Source organism: Cariama cristata, unplaced genomic scaffold, assembly GCF_000690535.1.
Source record: "Cariama cristata isolate BGI_N322 unplaced genomic scaffold, ASM69053v1 scaffold3226, whole genome shotgun sequence".
In the NCBI taxonomy this organism is placed as follows: Eukaryota; Metazoa; Chordata; class Aves; order Cariamiformes; family Cariamidae; genus Cariama; species Cariama cristata.
This window is the reverse complement of record NW_009623641.1, coordinates 47091-57225: the sequence shown is the minus strand read 5'-3', so window position 1 is coordinate 57225 and position 10135 is coordinate 47091. Positions and strand designations below refer to the sequence as shown.

At 38.2% G+C, this 10135-nt stretch overlaps 1 protein-coding gene across 1 annotated transcript; it reads right to left on the bottom strand.

Annotated features, from left to right (window-relative positions):
• Positions 1–5808: 5808 nt before the first annotated feature.
• On the bottom strand, positions 5809–9405 carry LOC104163714 (formin-like; the record flags this gene model as incomplete). The annotated part of the gene is made up of 2 exons (XM_009702810.1): positions 8014–9405; positions 5809–5926 (listed from the first exon to the last, which is right to left on the bottom strand). Coding segments are annotated over exons 1-2 (1510 nt in total), but the record flags the coding sequence as incomplete, so codon positions are not given.
• Between the last annotated feature and the right edge of the window lie 730 nt (positions 9406–10135).

The window sequence follows — 10135 nt, the reverse complement described above, 5'->3', positions numbered from 1 at the left end:
CTGTTCTGTATATGAATTCTTAAGCATGCTGGTATCTATGGCTACACAGATGTATGCATCCAGATATGGCTTTGCATACTGTAAAACATGTTCTTGTCAGGCATCTGCTGCAATAGATGCATTCAGATTCAAAAACAATAGGTCCCCTATTTTGCAGATTTAAGTTTAGGAAGTCAGTATTCTTTTCCATTCTGCATCTCTATCTAATGCTAATAGCCTATAAACAAAAAAGGAATTTAATTTGGCTTGAAAAATAGGTCAGGATTCTTATCCCAATTTTACGGATGGGTAAACTGAAGCTTGGAAAGGTCTCACAACTTTCCAGAAGCCATTCCAGAAGGCAGCAAAAGGGCTGGAAATGGAACACAAGCATCTTAACAACAAATCTTCAGCATTAACAGGTGCCTATCTTTTTGTTCCTATCTCAAGAGGCACAGTATGAATGACAGTATCAGCTGAGGTGGGGAGAGAGAAACAAAGGAAGTTTCTGTTGCTTAATTGGTTTTGACCTTTTTTTAAAAATATTTTCGAAGTAGGTCTTAGCAGACAGGGCTGCAAGGTATCCAGAAAAGTGACTGCTGCATTGATCAGCACATGCACAACCCCTTCATCTGAGACTATAGAGATTTCCAAGCAGCGGTATGCCTAATACCTTCCAAATCCATAAAATTACAGCTTTAGCTGGTATAACTAAGGGGAGAAAATGTCATTGTTACTCTAGAGGAATATAATACGGCTACAACAATCTGGCTTGTAATAAAAAACTCAGCTTCTCAATAACAAGCTAGCGTGTTTGTCAGAATATGAAACACTGACATAACATGGTCAAATATGCCTGTCATGCTGCACAGTAAACGCAGTAAAACAATTTACAAAACCTTTACGTAGCCCACCTGCACTCTGAGGTCACATCAAATTAACCAGTGACCATTAAATCATGAAAACACTATCTTCAACTGATGCATAATATCCCACTTGCTGTAGTCCTGTTTTATCTAATTCATTACAATAAACTTTATAATAGAGTCCCAGAACTAAACCACAAATGCCCCACTAAAATAAATTGAAATTACTTCCAAAATGTCATTTTTTTTAATTTTAAGATGAAACCAACTGTTAGCATCCACTGTTACAAACAACTTCCTTCAGGACACTGACAACATCAAGCATTACGTCTTTTTCAGACATAAATACAAATTGTTCGAGGCCACAAAGGAAGTTTATGTTAAAGAAAGATAAGAAATTACATTCTTATCTCTCATCTCTTTGTGCAGACCATTATGCTTCTCTCTCTCTCTCTCACATAAGCTGATGATTCTCTGCATTTACATCACCACCATAAAGTGATTTTCTTGCTGGGAACCCAGAGCATTGGGGACCAAGGCTTTAATATATTTCAGTCTTGGCAATAAACCTCTGCCATTATTTTGAATTTCATTCACATTTACTTAGATACTTTTTACTTAGTAAGAGCTTTCTCAGTCACCTCCTGACTTTCTTATTTACCCTTAAAACTACGCTTACAGCATCACAGACTGTTGTTATAGAAATTGTGGCACCCTAGAGACAGCATTACCTCACTGCAGATTTAAGGATGATGAACAGACAGACTGTGAGAGACAGGGATTTTTATGTTAAATACAGACACTTGAATTAACAAGAAAACATGTAATGAAAGAAAGCACTAAACGGATTAATTTTTCAACTTGATTTTTTTTTTAACATTTTCTCTAGTAGGAATGTCTAACTTTTTAAATTTCTGTTTTGCTTAAGCAAAAGACTAAACTCTGTTTCATACAAGAGAACTTTTTTTGATCCTAATGGCTGAAAATGCATTTTTAAAAGGAATCACAGGATCTGTATATCTATACCCCCTTAATGTGGAGACTGTTCTTCAAACATAAGTAGTTTTATGAGCAGCAAAACTCAAGTCTAAATTCCTCTTCTTGGATGTGAGAGGCTGCAAGTGCTGATCTACTCATACACAGCAGCTGAGACATTCATTATATGTGGATTCTATGTCATCTAGTATCACAGACGAGTTTGGTCAGTATAGACATGAATTTGTCTCCTCTAACTGCCTAGATATTTTCATCATACGTAATAGCTGAAACATCTACCCTTCTATTCGATTTAATGCTTAAAAAATGGGAGAAATCTAAGAATTATGGAGGAAAAAGAAAAAGTAACTTTTAATGAAAAAAGGAAGAACAGAACTTTAGGACTAGAGAAATATGCCCAGAAATGTCTCTGATTACAGGGGAAAGATTTCCACGGAATAAATCTGTAACTATAAATTAAAATACCGTTTTTCTAGTCTTCCAGGATATAAATGGTGTAATGTACTACAGACTTTTTGGACTTCAGCTATTTCAGAGTGACACACTTCAAAGAAGTTCCAGTTTCTCTAAAGAACCATGTAAGCAGCTTGTGCTAATTAGAGAGAGTCGTTTGACAACACAGTCCCTTGTTCTATGGAAACAGAGGAATTAAAGGATTAAGAAAACATGGGATATGCCAAAATATTGTAATATCATCCTTTTAATTCAAAATTTACAACTCAAGTTTTGGGTGTTGGGGGTGACAATACTATGACTACACAAGATATTATCAAAGGCATGAAAAAAAACCTGTTGCAGAGTTGTATTTGTTCTGTAGCTTCTTTCACTTCCAATATTCTGAACAGGCCTAGTCAGCCCCATAACACATGTTCCTTGTTATGTCCATTCGCTTTTCAGTTGGTTTCCCACACATCAAGCCAGACTATGAGCCTCAGGAGGGAGTCAGCTACTCCTCCAAGCTGCTATGAGTCACTGTGATGTCTGCTGCATAGGCCAAATTAAGCCTGAATTTCTTGCTTCCACTAGGCAACAAGAACAATGAGGAAAAACATGGCAAGGAGGTGAGAAAAGATCAAAAAGCCAGGAACTCTCTCCTCTCAATATCTCTATCTTCCTGTCATAGCCGCCATAGTGCACGGTGATGAAGGAAGTAAATCAAAGACTTGGTGCGGAATTGTAAGAAAGATTAGAGTATTCCAACTTTCAACCTTTCAGTGTTCCTTTAATACTAATTCCTTGTGACAAATGAAAAAAATCGATGCTACCTCATAAAATAAGTACATATTCTTGTACCCTGTTAGAAGTACAAAGACTTACATCCACAGATTTATCCTTGGATGTGAACACATTGGTGACAGATGCATTTTGTTTAAACCTAAAATAAAGCTGTGCTAAATGAATATTTACCTAATAATTCAGCCTATTATTATTTTTCATATATAGGTTCCTATTGTTTTGGTGATGAAACTTTTAATCACATAAATTAAAACACTAACATAAATCATTGTCTGAAAGTTAAAACAAGACACTTCAGCATTTTGTATGTTACAGATAATCATCTATTCAGGAATGTCAGTGGAGGAAGACTGGAATCACAAACATCACTGCCACACACAATTTTTGAACTCTATTCTGAAATCAAGAATTTTTCATTTGATCTTAGCTGTCAGGACAAGACACTAGGGTAAGAAATAGGGTTTCAGGTTGCGAGTGATTGAGATCAGTCAGTTTAATAGTGATCATTAACCTGCTTTATATCATATTTTTAAGAAGCTTACTTTGTGGACAAGACATTCTTAAGGTACTGGTGGCTGGGAGGGAATTTTGGATGGGAAGGGGCATGAGGGGAAATACCAGTATACACATGCACTTTGAAGGTATCAGTCACTGTCAGAGAGACGATACTGAGTTTAGCAGTAATGCTGTATTGCCACTTTCATATTCATTAAAAAAAAAAACAAAAACAAAAACACAAACCCCAACCCCCAGCAATAAGATCCACATTGAAGACAAACTCTGTTTTTTTAATTATATCAGCACTACTCATGAACAGTACCTTCCTTCACTTGCAGGAGACTGCATAAATTTGTTCCTGTGCATAGTGCTTTGAAACAGTCACCCTAATACACAGAAAAGCAGATGTAACTGTCACATGCAACTTACAACTGCTTGCAGTGTACTTGCTGCCACAGCTGCTTTCTGGGCATCCATAAACAGCTGAAAGAAACATAAACCTGCTAATCACTGAGGTACACCTATAAATCTACTGCACTCTTAATACGTTGCAAATACTGTCTTTGCCTATTTCCTTTAAAAGCACGGCTTCTGTCTCAGTCTAGCTGAATCACCAGCAGTTTGTTTTCATTCAAATCCCTCTCTCTGCCAGACACTGGAGTGACTAATGAACTGCAGAATCTGGTCTGTATAAAAATTTGACTTAGCAAACTAACCATCAGCATGTTGATGACACTGCCACCCAAAATATCACAGTAACACAAAAGAAACAATTTACATGGGCTCTAGGCCAGTCTATCCTTCCTATTCAAATTTCAGGAGAGTATGACCTAATTTCTCCACAAGTAGTAGAATCTGGAGCTTTTGTTAATTCAGTTTCCTTTCCTTTCTTTATTTCAGCCTATGTTTTTGCCACAGATGATGACTGTCATTAGGAGAAAAAAATATTTATTTGGGTAAAATTAAATACGGCAAGCACATAGCCTATAATAAGAATCTAAGAGTAACAGAAAGAGCCTGTAGCACTCCTTGTCAACAGCAGAATACCTGTCCTGGTCATCTAGAGATAGACTCCCACACCTCAGACTGATCAGATGCACTGTAAATTCAATTCTGTCTATATTAGAACCATGTTGTTTCTGTCAAAACCAAGTTTTCTGAATATTCCAGCAACTTTTATGCAACCAGTACCATGCCCACTTTACAAAAAAGGAAGATTAAGGAGGAGGAAACTGAGGAAAGAGGGAGAAAGAAGTAATACACTAAGCAATATAAAGCAGTAGATCCACTACTCCTATTCATTCCTTCTCATACACAAGGCCAAAAGGATATCCACTGGAACTGGAAAGAACCATACAGCATTACCCTGTACATTTCTGACAGTAAGGTAGCATAAAAGCTTGGTTTTTAATTCTACTTAATCCTTTCTAGGTGGTATTTTCTAAAATCTCCAGGTACATGAAGAACAGATGGTCTATTGCCTTTCATTTTGATATTTCAGACAATTCCACAGTTTATGACTAATTTCTAAGTAACGACGACTTCCTGTTTCATATTTAAGAACATAAATTTGAAACAGAGTTGTGACGGCTACAATAATAACTTTTTTCCCGTGTAAATATGTTATGTAAGTATTTATCTAAACAACAAAAAATTAAGGAATATTTTTCTGTGGAAAGCTTATCTGATAACTAGTTAGCATTACGCTTCAGATATACCCTCTCATACATTTGTATAGGACAATATACATGGCTAGCTATAAAAGTGATCTGAGCAGATACGAGTGTTCCTCTATACACCAGTTGCAATAATGGTATTCGTTCCTTTTATTATGGACACTATCTGGAGAAAATCTGCAGCCAGACTAGAGTTCAGTAGGTCACTACCTCCCACATTCTAAGGCAATGGAAAAGGCAGTCAGGTTTCCATTCATTCACTATTCTGCTACTCATTTGAACAGAATCTCATTAGAAACTGACAACCCAATTAATCCAAAAAACCACTTCTTTCCTCATGAATTTCTGCAGGCAAGCATTTAGATTTCAACACAGATTTAGCCATTTACATTTAAAAATCAGATCCTTAACAAGCAGCAGTAAACAACATAACCAAAACATAAGGTCTGTTTTTCCAGATAAGAAAATACTGTGACTTATCACCATCTCTATATATTAAACAAGATTAAAAATGTCAGAAACTAATTTCTGCAAATGCTTCTACCTCTTTGTTTTACCTGCTTCTGTGTACTTTAATCCTACTTTTACTTCTTCATGCTTTGCTTTTGGTGGCGGCCAGACAGTCTGGAGTCTCCCTGGAGTCTTGTCATCTTGCTCCGAGGGACTCAGGTCAGGCTGTTAAAATTACGCAAGAAAAAATTAAAGTCTGCAGTATCAATCGATCCCAAAACAGCCACTGCCATGCTCAGCTCTACATGTGTACTCCAGAATGGTTATCTACCTCATTCTGCTGACTGAAACAGTGCTCAGTTGGTTGGAAGGGATACAAAGAAATTAGTGCAGAAAAATAATTTTGAGGAGGAAAATAACAATGCATGTGACATACAACGATTTGTTGAAACTGTTCACATCAGTGAAAGCTGTCTATCCTTTGGTGAACCACAGAGGTGGTCAAGAACACTAGGGTTTTTTTCTGTATCTTTTTTTTCAGAGTGACAAGACCCATCTGTGCTCCTCTTACAAGTAACCATTAGTGCAATTCACCTAAGACATCATTTGACAATATAATTTTCTGGAAGCAGAGCCAGTTTATGAAATTCCTACCCCACCCCCAGCAGCTTGCTCAGTCCACATACCATGTAACACTGCCACATCAAAGTGCTGCTGCAGCTGTTAAAGGGATTGCATTGTCAACTGGAATGCTAAAATAACCTTTTAAATAAGGGGAAAAAAAAACTCACTAAACATGCATTCTTTTAGAGGTTTACGTTTTGGTTTTTTTCCTACACCTCTAACATTTCTGCAATCTGATTTTCAACACGCTACTACGAGTAATTGCATAGACACAACGGCAGCAACAGCAAAACCCTGTATGAAAGTAGCCCCACAAATAGCCCACATGAGCAAGGAAAAGGAAAGGCAAGACCCTTTTACTCTGGCTCTGCGCTGAGAAAAGGTACATTAGCACTAGACCAGACATTAAGCAGACATTTATAAAAGCCACTCTCACTGACTCCTGTGCTTCCTTGCTCACTGCGTGTGATGGCAGCTTCCCAAATAGGTCTGCTGTGAGCCACACGAATGCTTACGCCAGCACAGCACAGGGAGTGGTGTAAGCAGGAAGAAGCAAGCCAGGAATGGGAAGGGCACGCACAGACTGCAATTGCTGCACATGCCACGGCCAACGAGTGCCTCTTTTCTCCTCCCCATAGGTAATTTACTACAAGCTGGTATTATCGGTCTACTCAGATGTCAGTCAAGATTTTTTAAAAGTTTTTAATTTTACGTAAGAATAAAAATTTGAAAGAGACTACAACCAACTCAACAAATTAACTTAATTAGTTTTGGGTTTAAGGTCCAATCCTGCAAATTTAATCATTCAGATAATTCCCCCTTTAGCCAACAAGAACAATCTTCTGGATTGATTACATCTGCCAAAGATGCAGCTGTAAGAATTTGGGGTTGGGGGAACCTAAGAGTTACTCATTTAACTAAACAGTTCAAATCACATTCAAATTCATTTATCATTATGGTTCTATGAAAACTTAGCATAGATCTTGTTTTTCATGTTTTAAAAATATACTAACTAAATCTCCATATGCCTAAGAATATTAACCTTGCAAATGCTTATATTAATCCATAACTTGAGTCATCTAATTAGAATCACAAAGTTATACTCAGATAAGGTTAAATGCTTATCAATATTTGCAAAGCCAGATATATGCATGTAAATAAGAAAAAAATTACTTTAAATTCTATGTCTTGGACAAACTGAGTTGAAGATCAACCATAACTTCTTGTATCAGCTCTTATCTTAGAATTATTCCTAAAGGTAAAGTGAAATATTACTTCTAAAAATAAAAAACTCAATGAAAGAAAACAGAGTGAGATTGAGAAACTATTAAATAATACTACAGTAAATTTTTACAGCACCAAACTGATTTAAAGCCATACTTAACATGGCCAACTGTTTTGCAGTGATCTTTTAAAATCAGAAACTGATTTTTGAGTTCTTATTTCTAATTGAAAAGCTGTGACTATCACCAGTGCTCACTGAATTCTGCTACAACCGCAGATAACCAAGAATTTTGACAAATTAGCCCCAAGATTTCTTCAGTTGGGAATCCAAAATTTGAGATTGCCAAAAGATGAGGACAATTCTGACATTTTGACCTTAAGTGCCCACAAATAATTCTTAAACAAGAAATTATTTTTTATCCGTCTACTTCCAGATCTTAGGAAGAAAAAGTAATTCAACCTACAGATTTGTCTGATGGTCCATCCCCAGGTTTTGATTTTGATCTTTCAAATACAGCTTTCAAGGACTCTTTTTCATTTCTCATTTTGCGTTTTATGGCTTCCAGCTCTGAAGTATCTGCAGTTGTTTCTTTTTTGGGAGGCCGTGTGAATAAAGCTTTAAAGACATCCAGTGCAGATTCAGCAGGGTTTGATTTTATTTCCTCAGAGGGAAATCGTGGTTCTGTTTTGCTGGAGGCTTTGTTCTCTTGAGCTTCATCACTATCCTCGGTCTCTCCAGATCCCTCACCAGAGTCCTCAGTTCTATCTTCATTCTTGGAGACATCTATGTTTAACAAGTGCGAAAGTTGTTCCAGGAAAGTAGGACTTGCTTTAGGTTCAGCTGACTTTTTTTTAGTGGTCAAACCTGATGTAATACTGGATTTCTTAACAGGCTGTCGTAATTTAAGCAGAGCTAAATCATTCTCCCTTGGTTTAATTTCTGTAACAGTTTCCCCATCCTCTGTGGTTAGTCCCTTTTTCCTCACACGTAGTCCACTAAAGAAAGCGGGCAGCTGGAAAGTCTTTTCAGCCAGTGCTGTTTTTTGGAGCGATGTATTATCAGCTGAACGTCTTTGTTCTTCAACTGGAAGTTCTTGAGGGCATTCCCCTGTGGCAAGAAAGTGGCTGAACTGCTCATCCATTAAGATTTTGTCTTTTCCACTGGAGTCATGCTCCAGAATACCATCCATCTCTTTTGGGAGCCGCTTAGAAATTGGTGGGTGTAACTCAATGTCATCTGTATCCACAGCGTCATCACTGTTGCTGTGCCCTTGTGATTCTGACTCTTCCTTATTTTGATTGGTATCGTCCAAAGCCTCAGCAGACAAAGCAGCATTATTTAGCCCAGATTCGCTTGTATTGTTCTCATCGATGTCTAGGTCCTTACTCTCTGTGTCCGATTCTGTATCACTTGTTGTATGAACCAAAGTACCTTGTACAAGAATAGCATCCTTGTCATCATTGTCAGATTCAGACAAAGAAGTCTGTACAAACCTTAAATGGTGAAGAAGCAATTCATTTTGTTCAGCTAACTCCAGTTCCAGGTCAGTTTGCCTGCTAGACATTGGGTCAGCTTGGCCACTGGTACTATTCATGCCGTGCTGATTTTCTGAGACGTCATTACAATCATTATCATTCCTCTCATGCCAGGTGTTAGCATGAGTACTTATATTGGTGTGCAAAGGTTGAAATGCTTTAAGCACTGTTTCTTCTTTGGAAGCTGTAGATTCAAATTTAGTTGTAAATCCAAAAAGTGTTTTCACAGAAAATGTAGTGAAAAGATCAGATTCACTTTCTGCTGTATTCTCCAGGTCTGAAAGCTCACTACAATCAGGCACCACATTTTCTTCTTCCATGTTGCGTGAAGTACAGAATAGGTTTGCTTCTAGCAGTGCTACTAACTGCTAAACAAATACTTACTACACGCATTCAGACAGCAGACTGAACTCACTACAGGCGCTGCAACAGGCAGCGCTCCCCTGCCCTGCGCAGGCAGCCAGCCTCCCCCAGGTCACCCTGCCCGTCCTTCCGCTTCCAGCGCTGCAGCCGGCAGCCAAAGTGTCCGTCAGGTCTCCAAACTCTACTTCAGGAGCAGCAAAAAGACCCACTGCAAAAAAAAAAAAGTTCTCAGCAGCGTCAGTAACTTGTTCCTTTACACAAAGGGCTTTTTGTCACAGCAAATATGCCAGCGCACTAATCTCAGTTGAAAATTCGACCAATGGTTACTGCTGGGACTCCAGCAATCCTACTGGCTGCACACAACTTCCTACGTGCTAAAAAGTGCCGAGCAGCTACATAAACAAGCCTCCCGAACAGAACTGGGCGCTTTTGTAGTTTGCTACTTCCTTATCCCAGTACACGAGCAGTGAGTGGTTTTCAGCAGAAAATTCTTGATGGATTCTTTTGCATCGCCTTTCCACTTTGATGAAGATCTTCTTCTGTAAATCCATAATTACCAGAAAATGTCAAATGGAAACCCGAAGTAACGAATCTGAAGCTTCCACTGCCACCTCTGGGAGCCTGTGCAGAGTCCCCAGTTCCCAGCCAGCCAGAGCGAACTCGGGTGAGCACCCCTGAAGCCGAAGA